Raw genomic sequence first — 14,505 nt, forward strand, 5'->3', positions numbered from 1 at the left:
TGACCACTCTTCCCTGCAAGATAATCACTGTTAACATTTTAGTATGTATTCCTCAGACCTTTTTTTCTATACATATGTAGACATATGCAAAAGAGTATGTTCATTTTTAAAAAACAAATGTAAAAATCAATGGCTAATTGACCAGATCTAGCCAGCTGCCACCAAAAACCCAAGGGAGTGGTTGGACTGTATGGGAGGTGGGAAGGGGGTGACTTTGCTCTTGAACTGTTATTTGTGTGTGTTTGTGCAAGCGTGTTAAGCATTTCTCTGTCTTGTGTTCATTCACAGCTGTGATTAGTGCCCATCCCATCCATTCCCTCGATCACCCTCACCATCATTTCCACTCCAGCAGCCTCGCTTCTCCAGCTCGCAGTCATCTCTACCACCCGGGCAGCCCATGGCCCATTGGCACATCCATGTCCCTTTCAGACAGGGCCAATTCCACAGGTGAGAGATGAGGATCAAGCCCAGATGGAAACCATTCCAAAGGAGTCAGCAAGCGGAAATGGGGAAGGGCTTGCCCTACTTAGAAGAGGGATTTGGAATTTTTCTATTTTATTTACTTAGCATAACATTTCTGTGACTGACTCAAATTTATTTCTGTAAAATTCACCCCATATTTCTACTTAAGTTTTAAACATTCAGTGCAAAGTTTCCTTTTAGTAAAAACAGTATCTCTAATCACATAAGCATCCCTTGTTCCATAAAATTACACTTTAACTCAGTCCTTTTTTCCAATTTCTTTATTTCTTTTAATCCTCTAATTTGAAAGGAAAACTCATCCTGGGTGATTTCAGACACTCGTGGTTGCCTTTGCCTGGCAGTCACCCTAACGTTGGGTAGGTCCAAAGGTTAACTGTTACATACAGGTTACTTCCACCGTGGACCAAAGTGCAAACAACATCCAAGGGGCAGTGGGGCCACCAGCCACGTGGAGTTGTGTGTATTGTAAACCACAGGGTGCCTGATGTAAACCTCAGGATTATTAAAATTAGGAAGGGATGCCCAGGAATAGATCCTCTCTGCAGAAACAGGAAATTAGCATAACAATCTGCAGTGTATTTAAAGAAACATGTTGCTAGACAAACAAGTCCCAGTTTGGAAATCTTAGAAAACCGCATTATCAAAGTTTTAAGGAGGAAATAGTGAAGGTGTGGGGACAGCAAGTGATGTAAGTATTATTCTTCATTAATTGAAAATTAATTTTCATCCTCAGTTTTAAACGGCAAGCCTAGCAACTTCTCATATATTCAACGTATTATTTTTCTACCATTTGAAACTTGCCTATTAATAGTTATTATGTTACTGATAGAACTGAGTTTTGCTGCTCTGGGGAATAAGGGAATTTCAAGTGAGTTCCATTTTAAAAGAACCTCAAAACTTTATGCTGGAAGTTTGGGTTCCTAGTAATATCCCCATTTTTTAAAGTTTTTTGTTTCTCTTTGGTTTTTTTGTTTGTTTTTGAGACAGAGTCTCACTCTGTCGCCCAGGCTGGAGTGCAGTGGCGCGATCTCGGCTCACTGCAACTTCCACCTCCTGGGTTAAACAGTTCTCCTGCCTCAACCTCCCAACTAGCTGGGATTACAGACACACGCCACCACGCCCAGCTGATTTTTGTATTCTTAGTAGAGACGAGGTTTCCCCATGTTGGCCAGACTGGTCTCAAACTCCTGACCTCAAGTGATCCGCCTGCCTTGGCCTCCCAAAGTGCTGAAATTACAGACATGAGCCACCACACCCGGTCCCCATTCTTTCAAGTTTTTATCAATCATAAACATACCCAAAACATCAAATGAAGCTTTATTAAGGGGTGTGTAATAATTCCTGACATTATCTACTCCCAAAGCTATTACCTGATTTGGAGAATGCTGCTTGAACTCACATCTAAATTTGGCCTTCCAGGCTGAGCACTGTGGCTCATGTCTGTAATTCTAGCACTTTGGGCGACTGAGGCAGGAGGATCGCTTGAGTCCAAGACCAGCCTGGGCAACAAGGCAAGACCCCGTCTCTACTAAATATTAAGTATTATTTATATATATGTATATATATTTGACCTTTCTACTATCTCCTTCCAAATCCCAATTTGAAGTCCTGCATTTAGGAAAGATGGTTTACAAGATAGACAGTTACTCCAGCCAGCTGCATGGAGAGCCAAAGTCTGCCTTACGGACATAGTCTCAAGTAGAACAGAGGACCAGAAAGCAGCCGCCACACCGCTCTTAGAAAGGAGGTTTTGTGCCCAACCCTGTTTCTCCATTTTTAAGGCCAAGGAATCTCACACGCTAGGATGTGGTCCTGCTTGAGTGGATGGCAGGCACCTTCCAATCAAATCAGGCCCTCCTCCTTCCTGCTGGGTTTGGGGATTGGAGAGGAGCATGGCAGCTCCTACCCAGCCCTCTCCCTTGTGATTTAGTGTTGGTAAGCATTCCCTTCTCTATGGACCTAGGCAGAAAGTGAAGAGGGGGAAAGAATAATTTGCATTACTAAGAGAGTCCATGCTTTGATGACTAGTTGCATAAAGAAAGGTAAAACTAAAGTGATAGACTCGCTGAAGACTGGTTTGAAATGTAGAGCAAGTATCCAGAAATGATCAAAGTTCTTTTTCACTATTGCACTTTTTTAAGCTTTTGTGTCTGGAGCTCAGAGTGTTGCCACAGCTTGGTATATGTGGGCTAGGCAGGGCCAGCCTCTGCTCTAAGGAACATTCACTATGTCACCACCACTTGGCATTGGAAAAGCACTTTCCTCTTGTCCAATCACTTGGCCAGTGTGAACTCTGTGTGTCTTAACTCTTTAAGAGGCAAGTCAGTCACAAAGTAGGCCCCTTGCCAAAGCAGGAATTTTACTTACAGCATGGATTCTGAGCAGGCCAGTGATTTTGCACAGTGTCAGGGAGCACCCTTCGTGTAGAAAGCAACATGCTTGGGGCTCCTGGAGTTGTAAAAGGCAGCCCTGGTCTGTGGTAGCAGGCCAGGGTGCTGACTCATATAGGCAACCCCATTTTCCTTTTTCACCTTTTGCACCATCTCTTTGGCCCTCAGAAGCTTATATATCTAGTTACAGACCATTGAGGCAGTCAGGAGAGGCCTGTTTGCCCAGAGCTGATCTAACATACCTGCCAATACAGGCTGACATGGTCTGGACATGAGTTTACTCTTCTCTCTCCTCCTCCCTGCTACCCTTCCTAGCCAGCTTCTACCCTGCCCAGCTTCTACCCCACCCAGGATCACACGGGGACCACCAGCTCCCCCACCCTGGGGATGGGTAACTTGAGCAAGCCTAAGAAGAGATCCTCAGCACACCCCTTTAAGGGATGAGGAGTAGCCTAAGCCTGGTAGGGCCAACACAGTCAGGCACACTTGGGAGGGTGTATGAGTCCCTCATTCGTGGACCCAAGATCAGAGGTGCCACTCATGACTGGTGTGGCCTGACTTCTCAGAGCCTGAGGGTACAGATTCACTGCTACCTCAGCAACAAAGACAGGGAAATGTGTTGGATTTCTGCAGATTGCTCATGCTTTACAGTATCCCCATCTGTGGGGATACATTTCAAGATCTGCCCTCCCCCCCTCCCAGTGGAGGCCTGAAATCACATGTAGTACTGAACCCTTTATATCTGCTTTCTCTATCTGATAACTGAGACAGCTGCTAAGTGACTCAAGGGCAGGTAGCATACGCAGTCTGGAGAGGCTGGACTAAGGGATAATGCACATCCCCAGTGGAATGGCGCAAGATTTCATCATACTACTCAATGGTGCACATTGTAAAGCTTATGAATTATTTATTTCATTTACATTTTTGGACAGCAGTTGGCCACAGATAATTGAAACCATTGAAAGCAAAAGCGTGGATAAGGGGGACTACTGTACTTGCTAAGGTTGAGAACTCCAGAAGTCAGAAGAGGCCTTCAGGCTTCCTGGTACAGTTCATTGTCCTGAGCTGTGTCCTCTGTGCCTCTCCTCACGGGTGGGGAAGGTGGTCACCAGCTCACGCTGTTGGAAGGGTCTTCCTCATGTGGTCTCCTCGGGCCTTGGTGCTGCTTCTGCCCCACAGGGTAGGGGCAGGTGGTACTCTGTGTGTGGAAAGGTGTGTGGTGGTCCAGAGCATGTGTGTGGAAGTCAGAAGGCAGGGATTCAGATTCCACCCTGCTAGTTCTAACTGTGCAAATGGGCAATTTGCTTAACTTCCCAGTGCCTTCTGAGTTACTTTGAGCATCGAGTGAGTTAATGAATGTAAAGCAGCTAGCATAGTGCCTGGCTTAAAGTAAGCACCCAGTAATTTACAAAGAAAAGAATATTTTCAGATATTCAAGCACCGTGTTCAGCACTTTTCATACATCTCATTTAATCCTCAAAGAATTATGTGTTATTCTCCCTCTTTTGTAGATGAAGAAACTGAGACTCAGATATACTCAGTGACTTTGTCAAATTCACCCAGCTAGTATGCAAAGATTAGAGTCCAGATCTGTCTGATTCCAGAGTCCGCGCTTTTCTACCCTGCTGTGCTGCCTTCCAGAAGAACTGCCCTTTCTTATATTTTGAGATTGTTATCATGTTCTTCCTGAGCCTTCCCTTCTCCAGGCTAATCTATCCCCATTTCTTTCTCTGAATCAAAAATGCCCTTCATTTGGCATGATCTGAAAGCTGTGTGCAGACCTCTGGGCTGCTCTGTTCGTTGCCCGGTTCTCACTTGAGCTATGGGGTTTTTGCTCTGATGAGGCCATGCACAGCCCCTGGAGGCATGAAGGCCTGTGGCATTGGCCTCTCCTGCAGTGACCGCCAGGCCTTGTCAGTAGAGCTGGCTACTGTCAGGTACCCAGCCAGCCTTGGTGATTAGCCATGGTTGTCTATGAAAGGCCACTCTCTTAAGATTCCAGCGAGTGAAGTTTTAAATTTTCTTTTATACTTATTTATATCTTAATATCTTAGCAATCTCAGGAACCTTTACATGTGCTCCATAGTAAATAATGAGAAGAACTTTAAATCTATAAAATTGTGACCACTTAGCTGTGAGGTGAAAAACTGGAATAGCTGGTTGAGTACAAAATTGTTCAAGACTCCATTCTTATCCCTGGCAGTGGTGCTAATCCATGTTCTCTTGGACTAGCACTGATCACAAGTGCTATTGAGCTGGTTTAGGGAACCCCTAGAAGTAGCCAAACTCTGGGACTTTCACATATTTAATGGCAAAAGAAATACTAACATTTAGACTTTCTTGCTGTAGAATCCGTTCGAAATACCCCCAGCACTGACACCATGCCAGCCTCCTCGTCTCAAACATGCTGCACTGATCACCAGGACCCTGAAGGTGCTACCAGCTCCTCTTACTTGGCCAGCTCCCAAGAGGAAGATTCAGGCCAGAGTCTTCCCACTGCCCATGTTCGCCCTTCCCACCCATTGAAGAGCTTCGCCGTGCCGGCAGTCCCGCCTCCAGGACCTCCCACCTATGATCCTGCATTGCCAAGCACACCATTACTATCCCAGCAAGGTGAGTGAGGATGGCAGCATACCTGGAGGGACCCTTTGACTCAAGCTTGGATAAAGTCACCCCTTCCTTGAAGTATAGCAAAGCAAATATCCTCCAAGCCTATCCCAGCAATTCAGTTAGAGTAGCAGTGTGCCACTGTCCCACCCAAGAAGTTTGTGGGCTGACCTTTTGAATTGGGTTTGATGTGCAGCACCTTTGGTGGTAAGTCCAATGACATGGGAATGGATAGCAGATCTAGTCTGCCCAGCCCCCTGGGATCACCTCACTTCATAAGGTCCCTGCAAACTAGAGAAGGGATCAGGGAGGCCAAGGCTTGGACTCATAGGGTGGTGAAAGCAGAGGGAACCTCAGGATAGGGAAAGGAACCCTGTGAAGGGAAAGTCATTTACCCAAATCCACACAGCTCAGTAACAGTCCCCTGACCTCAAAGCATGCTTGCTTTCTGCACTTAATTGTTACCTATTCATTTGTTTTAGAATAAGTCAGTGATTTTCACAATTTCTGGTCTCAGTGCCCCTTTATAGCTTAAAAGCTATTGAGCATATAAAAGAGCTTTTCTTCATGTGGGTTTTATCTATCACTATTTACCGTATTCAAATTAAAGCTAAGAAATTTTTGAAGTATTTTATTCATTTAAAAAAGCAATTATCTATCATGTTAGGATAACCAGCATATTTTTATGAAAAACTATTTTCCTTTTTTTTTTTTTTTATTTGGGACAGAGTCTCACTCTGTCACCCAGGCTGGAGTGCAGTGGTGCAATCTCGGCCCACTGCAAGCTCCACCTCCCGGGTTCACGCCATTCTTCTGCCTCAGCCTCGCAAGCAGCTGAGACTACAGGTGCCCACCACCATGCCCAGCTAATTTTTTGTATATTTAGTAGAGATGGGGTTTCACTGCCTTAGCCAGGATGGTCTTGATCTCCTGACCTCATGATCCACCTGCCTCGGCCTCCCAAAGTGCTGGGAATGCAGGCGTGAGCCACCATGCCCGGCTGAAAAGCAACTATTTTCAGAACAAAAATATAGTGAGAAGAGTCGTTTTATTTTTTGCAAATCTCTTTAATGTCTGGCTTAATAAAAGACAGCTGGATTTTCCTATCTGCTTCTGCATTCAATCTGTTGCAATATGGTGTTTTGGTTGAAATATAAGAAGAAAATCTGGTCTAACAGATATGTAATTGGAAAAGGAAAGAGTATTTTTATAACCTTTTCAGATAATTGTGGATATTCTTTTTTGATACTACAGCAAAACTCAACAAGTTGTAGTCTTTTAAAGGTTTGTTTGTAAAGTGAAATCTGAAACCTTATCTATGAACCATTTATACTTTATTCCATTAAAATTCATTCATCTGTCTTGCATTTAATGCACCATACTAAAACATCACGTCAGTCATTTAGAAAATATTGGTTCACTACATTATACAAATTCTGCAAATAGTGATACATTTCATTCAGTATCTAAAAACATATTCATTAATATCATCAAAATGTGTATTAAGTTCTCAAGACCATGGTGGCAGATGCAAGTTTTCCAAAATGTTCATTTTTACTTAAAACTTAAATTTTATCATTGGCAGGAAACACTATCCATTGTGTGCCTTGAATTGACAGGCTCACTTTGTTCATTTTCTAAAAGATGTCTCAAGAACCAGTTTGTCTGTCTTTGAACTAACAGTGATATTCCATGATAAAAACATTCAACTCAAAACTCAAACTATCACAAGTGCCTTTATTTAAGACAGCTGTTGGCCGGGCGCAGTGGCTCATGCTTGTAATCCCAGCACTTCGTGAGGCCGAGGCAGGTGGATCACCTGAGGTCAGGAGTTCAAGACCAGCATGGCCACCATGGTGAAACCCCTTCTCTACTAAAAATACAAAAAATTAGCGGGCATGGTAGCAGACGCCTGTAATCCCAGCTGCTCGGGAGGCTGAGGCAGGAGAATCACTTGAACCCAGGAGGCGGAGGTTGCAGTGAGCCAAGGTCGCTCCACTGCCCTCCAGCCTGGGCAATAAGGAGATACTGCGTCTCAAAAAAAAAAGATAGCTGTCATACTTTGTACACAGCTGAAGTACTTCATGCATACTTTCCATTTTGTCACATACAGTAAGGTCAAGATGTAGTAAAAAAAATATGTTTACTCCTTTATTAACAATGGTTCTTAGTGAAACTGGCTTTTTTAAACTGCAAGTGCATGTCAGTGAATGGCTTTATAGTTTGGCACCACTGCCTTAATTTGTACTAAGCCTCCAGCAGCTCACCCACTATTGCCTTTGTGTCCTCAGTGCAAAGGCAAACACAGTGGAAAGGCAAATAATGTCTTATTATGCGGAGAGCTTTGGCCTCCCAGATATCCTGCAAGGGTTCGTGGACCACCACACTTAGAGAACCACTGGACTAGGATATTGGTTTTCTAGAGCCAATGGAATATTTTCTCTGGCCTCATGAATGCCCTGCTATCTCCCTCCTTCCCTCTTGTTCCGGTAACTTTTCAGAGCAATACCCGCGCAGTGGGTCTGTGTGTCTCTCTCACCCTGAAGCAGCACTTGGACCTTAGGGCCTTCATGAGGTCTAGGGGAGGCAGGCTTGGCCACATACCTGACGGTGCCCTTTCCCCTCAGCTCTGAACCATCACATTCACTCAGTGAAGACAGCCTCCATCGGGACTCTAGGAAGGAGCCGGCCTCCTATGCCAGTGGTTGTTCCCAGTGCCCCTGAAGTGCAGGAGACCACAAGGATGTTGGAAGACTCCGAGAGTGTAAGTTTGTGGGGCCATCAGTCCAGCCAGATTGTCTGGGAACATGCCCCAGGGCCTGAGACTGCTGGTCAAGCTGATATTCTGTACATTCCAGGCTCGCCACCCAGAACTATGAAGCAGATGCAGTCATTCATTCAGTAGAAACAGTGTTGAGCATCTTTTCTGAGCCAGGAACTATGCTGAGGATTTGGTCTACTTTCTTTCCCATAACCACTGTTGTTTTTTTGTTTTTTTGTTTTTTTGTTTTGAGAGAGGGTCTTGCTCTGTCGCCTGGGCTGGAATACAGTGGCACGATCTCGGCTCACTGCAACCTCTGTCTCCCGGGTTCAAGGGATTCTCCTGCCTCAGCCTCCTGAGTAGCTGGAACTACAGGCGCCCGCCACCACGCCCGGCTATTTTTTTGTATTTTTAGTACAGACGGTGTTTCACTATGTCGGCCAGGCTGGTCTTAAATTCCCGACCTCAGGTGATCCACCTGCCTTGGCCTCCCAGAGTGCTGTGATGACAGGCGTGAGCCACCGCACCCGGCCCCCATATCCACTCTTGAACGTCTTAAATTAGCTTTTCACACAGCCCAGCTAATGGCCCCTCCCCCCACTTCCTGCCTGCCTTTTAGTTCTGTCCCTTCTCTCATTGTTCTTCTTTTCTTGGTTTGAACCATTCATACGTTCCCTCAGTTCTACTCTGTGACCTTTCCTGAGCAAGATACTGGAGGAGAAGGTGCTTGAGTGGTTGCTGTCAAAACAAAAATCACCAGGGTCTCTCTTTGATCTTTCACTCTCAAACTCCAGTAAAAATGTTTTGCCTCTAAATTTCCAGGTATAGGATTGTCTAAGCGGACAGCTTGGGGCCCAGAGATCCAGGGACATACCGACTGTGCTGACTGGGGCAGAGACCTAGAAGGGGCAAGCAGCAGGCCTTCTGGCTTGTGAGGTCATTGTGACCCTGGGGAGTGTGTGTTGGGAGAAAGGCATTGTGCATTATCAGGAAACGGGATCCCAGTGACCTTGGGTCTCTCCTGCTACTTTCCACTCTTTTGAGCCACCCTGCGTGTTAGTAGCCCATTTTCTGGGACCATGTGACTACTGACCACATGATGCTTTGGCCTCTCTCTGGGCTCTCCTTTCTGGGTTGCTCCCTGGATCTGGCCCAGTAACAGTGTTTTCTTTTCCATAGAGCTATGAACCAGATGAGCTGACCAAAGAGATGGCCCACCTGGAAGGACTAATGAAGGACCTAAACGCTATCACGACAGCATGACGACCTTCACCAGGACATGACTTCAAACCTGAGTCTGGAAGTCTTGGAACTTACCTTGAAAACAAGGAATTGTACAGAGTACGAGAGGACAGCACTTGAGAACGCAGAATGAGCCAGCAGACTGGCCAGCGCCTCTGTGTAGGGCTGGCTCCAGGCATGGCCACCTGCCTTCCCCTGGTCAGCCTGGAAGAAGCCTGTGTTGAGGCAGCTTCCCTTTGCCTGCTGATATTCTGCAGGACTGGGCACCATGGGCCAAAATTTTGTGTCCAGGGAAGAAGCGAGAAGTGCAACCTGCATTTCACTTTGTGGTCAGGCTGTGTCTTCGTGCTGCGACTGCATCACCTTTATGGAGTGTAGACATTGGCATTTATGTACAATTTTATTTGTGTCTTATTTTATTTTACCTTCAAAAACAAAAACGCCATCCAAAACCGAGGAAGTCCGTGGTGTTCTCCACAAGTGGTTGACATTTGACTGCTTGGTCCAATTATGTATGGAAAGTCATTGACAGTGTGGGTTGTTCCTGGGGTTGGCTTGTTTTTTGGTTTTGTTTTTGTTTTTTAATTCTGAGTCATTGCATCCTCTACCAGCTGTTAATCCATCACTCTGAGGGGGAGGAAATGTTGCATTGCTGTTTGTAAGCTTTTTTATTATTTTTTTATTATAATTATTAAAGGCCTGACTCTTTTCCTCTCATCACTGTGAGACTACAGATCTATTTGAATTGAATGAAATGTAACATTGAAAAGACTTGTTTGTTGCTTTCTGTGCAGTTTCAGTATTGGGGCGGGGTGGGGGGCTGAGGGTTGGTAATAGGAAATGGAGGGGCTGCTGAGGTCCTGTGAATGTTTCCGTCATTGTACTTTCTTCCAGAAGCCTGCAGAGAATGGAAGCATCTTCTTTATTGTCGTTTCCTGGCATGTCCATCCTTATTGTCACTACATTGCTACTGGAGTTTGATTTGGATCTGGTTTTAAAATTCTTCTGTGCAATAGGTGGGTTTGAGGATTTAGCAGCCCTGATGTCTTGGTCATAGCCTGGTAAGAATGTCCATGCTGAGGAGACAGGTGTTGTATTTCTAATTGCCTGAGTCACACAGAATAGGGTAAGAGCCTGACCCTATTCTGTAAATCAGAAAGCAAGGATGGAGACCTTTCCTGCTGCTATTATTGGCTCTCTTTGAGGAAGTTGGAGGTTAAGGAAGGAACTTTGTTTCCACATAAGACTCCTCCTCCTCTCTAGTTCCAGTCTTCAACCAGTCCAGCGCTCTCTTCCACACTTCAGACCCCTTCAGAGAAAGCATTAGCAGGAGGAATGAGACAAGGCAGAGCTGCAGTGCCCCCTGAGGCTTCCACACATCTTTCTGAATATTATTTTTCAAGTAACAAGGGACAGAGACAGCGGAAGCAGCTGCCTGCTCCCCTGTCCCAGCAGCTCAGCTAAGCCCTGATGAGAATGAAGCCACAGGAGTTTCCTGAGGTGAACCCAACGGCTCAGCCACACTTGGAAGCCGTTGCCTTTGCACATAGTTCTTGGGTTCTTTTTCCTAAAGAGGTAAGGAGCTGAGGTGTGTGGTTTTTTAATATTAAGAATATATCATGGAAAACACAGGACTGATGCTCAGGCATCTTCCTCTACTCCCCAACAGATCTCCAGAAGACAGTGTGGAAGGCAGTGTAGACAGTAAATCGGGCTTCAGTTCTATAGCCAAGAAGAGATCAGCTGCTGAAACCACCAGTGGGTACCCCAGGTCACCTGCCTTTGAACTTGGGGATTTCCCACTTTGGGATCTTACCACATATTTGCTTTTTCACAAGATGAACTCTTTGTATTTATGATTTGGAGGGCAATGAAAGGTGCAATGCGGGAGCTCCTGCTGCCGAGCTAGCTGATCGCGTGGGGGTGCCAGGCGGGATTCCGGAAAACCAGTGCACTTCAACTGATCTTGAAGAGAGCTGTCCAAGCACTCTGGCCACCACAGAAACTACCTTGTGCCCAAAGAACATGCTCAGTATTTGGGGCATTTCGTCCCACGAACCCTGACCTTCTGTTACCTCAGGGCCTTGGTACCTGGATACTGCCACAGAATTGGGGCGGGTGGGGGAGGGGCCTATTTTTAAATAAAATAACTTCAAAGTTGAGGGTTTTTTTAAAAATTAAGAAAAAGGAAAGCTATTCTGTATTGCACCTTTTCACAATTTAATACATTTTCTTACGTTTTCCTGTGATTTTTGAAACTAAACCATTGCGTGTCTGTAGTGTCCTAGTTGAGCTGCTGCTCAGCGGCTTCCTCGGGGGATGTGGAACGCCTGTGTCTGTCGCCGCACTGCCTGCGGGAGGGGCGCGGAGGGCTGCTGGGACTGGCGTCTGTACACACTTGTTTGGCCTTTTCTGTAGTTGATGCTGTAAACTCTATGGCTTTTTAAAAACGATTTCATGTTTTTATTTAGTATTGGAAATCCAATACACTTTTTTAATCCAATCAAACTCTGGTCTGGTCAAAGAGTTATTTTCCCTTGTCCTTAAAAAAAAACAAAAACAAAAACCTTCGGGGACTCTGCTTCCCAGCCTCTCTAATTGACTTTGCTGTTGCCTTCACAACTGTAAAGCCAGTAGTCTACGAGGAGACTCAGGGAAGGGTGGCAGGTGAGCCAGGAGGCTGCAGGAGGTGTTTGGACCGTCCACCAGCACCAAAAATGAGTCTTGTCCCTGTTCTCATCCCCCTGTTGCTGCCCTGCAGGGACTGAGCAGCCTGAGGAATCAGGGGGCCCCTGGCAGCCATCCCTGAATGGAGTGCAGGCCATGTCCCTGCTGCGGCAGCACATTCTGTTAGGGCAGACTGAGTGCCCACGCGGGGCCCGGCCTCCCCACTCCCAGCCCCACCACTCACAGGGACCTAAAGCCAGAGCAGATGTCTCCTGGGAGGCCTGCTTGCCCCAGGCTGCCTCATCTCACTGTGTTCACTACATAAGATGCCTCGTGGTGTCCCAGAGTCTGGGCCAGGGAATAAGTAACCTCAGCAGCCAGAGGCCTGAGCTTGCAATAATAGAGTGAGGGCTGAACACAGAGCAGTGTCCTCACTGCTCCCTCACTCTGCGACCGGAGTGTACTTTAGGAAGCCCAAATCCCGTCCTCCTCATTAGCCACTCTCCATTGGGCTCAGGATGAACTCCATACTCCCATAGCTGGAGGTTGGTCTGCCACAGCCTCCAGGTCCAGACTCATGTCGCCTTGTGCACTGGGGCTATGGCCACAGAAAGCTACCAGTGAGGCCGTTCTCAGTCTGCGTGGAGTGTCCTCTTTACTGCCATTCTGTTCTAGGTGCCGGGCGTCTGCTGCTGCTATCCCTCCAGTGCGTCCCTAGGTGGAGCTCTTGGCATGTTTTGCTGTGACTTGTTTGAGTCTTTTCCTGGGCCCTGTGGGCTCAGTGGGGACAAGATTATTTCTCACTCCTTTCTGAATGTCTAATGCCAGGGACAGTTTCTGACAATAGCAGATGCTTGTCTCTTGGATGGATAGACAAACAGTCACGAGGACTTATGCCCTGGAGCGTGTTGAAAGGCTTCACACTCAGGCACACACAAGAAGCCCCCTCCTGGCAGGGATCCTGGTAAGTCCGCAGTGTTCTGGTGCTAGGACGCCCCCATTTCAGTAGCCATGGCCCTTTGGCCTCCTGGGGTAAACGTGAAAGATGAAAGATGACAGTTATAAACGATGCTGAGCTAGGCCCAATGGCTCATGCCTGGAATCCCAGCACTTTGGGAGGCAGAGGCAGGTGGATCGCCTGAGGTCAGGAGTTTGTGACCAGCCTGGCCAACATAGTGAAACCCTGTCTCTACTAAAAATACAAAAATTAGCCAGGCATGGTGGCAGGTGCCTGTAATCCTAGCTACTTGGGAGGCTGAGGCAGGAGAATAGTTTGAACCTGGGAGACGGAGGTTGCAGTGAGCAGAGACCATGCCATTGCACTCCAGCCTGGGGAACAAGAGTGCAACTCCATCTCAAAAGAAAAAAGAACGATAAGAAACAATTCTGATGCCTCATGACCTCATGACCAACTTCAAGCTGGGAACTAAGACAAGAATGTCTTGCAGATTTGTTCTAAGATGAGCATTATGAACAAGCCTCTACACGAAGAAGAAATACCTCTTCCCCCACCCCATTCCCGCCCCATCCATCAACCCCTCCCAGTTGCAACCACCTTCCTGCCAGAAGTGGGGAGAACCATCGGGAGAGACTGGAGACCAGCAATAAGCCGTCAAATTGATGATGACAGGACCATGGGCAGGGATTGGAGAACCAGGGAGCCAAGAGGAACCACCCCTAACCACAGACAGAAGAACCCCAGGTAGCAGGTACCCAACTCCTAATCTAGGGTTCCCAGCTACAAAAGGAGGGAGTTTACCAGGGGCACAGGAGGAAGAGGTAGGAGACAGTAGTTGCAAGAAAATAATACTTGTTTTTAATAATCTTTTTAATGTACATAATGTTGGAAAAGTGCTACTTAAAACTACAACTACCCTCTAAGCATGGTGGATGATATTCATCTCAAGACGTCCTTTTCCTCAATTAGGAACTTGGCTTGAAAAATGAAAGGGACCTAGAGCTGAACTCACAAAAGGTTGGCGGGAACACTTGCTGCACTGTAGCGCAAGAACAATTCGGGATTTCCTAAAATAATTAGGGGTGGAGGGGACACTGACAACCAGTATAATCAACAAGATGGTGCAAGATTGAGGGGCTCTGTGGGAAAGCACCCCAGTGGAAACTGGCTGGCCTCAAGGTGTTCAAAGACCTTTCTTAAACGGGAAGATCTTTTTGTTTGGTTTGGTTTGGTTTGGTTTGGTTTCGTTTGGTTTCGTTTCGTTTCGTTTCGTTTTGAGTCAGAGTCTCACTCTTATGCCCAGGCTGGAGTGCAATGGCATGATGTCAGCTCACTGCAACCTCCACCTCCCGGGTTCAAGCGATTCTCCTGCCTCGGCCTCCAGAGTAGCTGGGACA

At 46.5% G+C, this 14,505-nt stretch overlaps 1 protein-coding gene across 9 annotated transcripts in view; it reads left to right on the plus strand.

Annotated features, from left to right (window-relative positions):
- The window catches only part of NEO1 (neogenin 1), a 259,185-nt gene extending 247,194 nt beyond the window's left edge, over positions 1-11,991 (plus strand). For 7 of the 9 annotated variants that reach the window (XM_050797720.1, XM_050797723.1, XM_050797717.1 and 4 more), the window contains 4 exons: positions 289-447; positions 5,223-5,486; positions 8,108-8,244; positions 9,421-11,991. In XM_050797720.1, coding sequence (XP_050653677.1) covers positions 289-447; positions 5,223-5,486; positions 8,108-8,244; positions 9,421-9,504 — 644 coding nt within the window. In that variant the 3' untranslated portion in view covers positions 9,505-11,991. The remainder of the gene's footprint in view (positions 1-288; positions 448-5,222; positions 5,487-8,107; positions 8,245-9,420) is intronic. The other 2 variants (XM_050797726.1, XM_050797725.1) reach the window with 1 other exon arrangement.
- Positions 11,992-14,505: the final 2,514 nt, after the last annotated feature.

Source organism: Macaca thibetana, chromosome 7, assembly GCF_024542745.1.
Source record: "Macaca thibetana thibetana isolate TM-01 chromosome 7, ASM2454274v1, whole genome shotgun sequence".
Classification (NCBI taxonomy): domain Eukaryota; kingdom Metazoa; phylum Chordata; class Mammalia; order Primates; family Cercopithecidae; genus Macaca; species Macaca thibetana.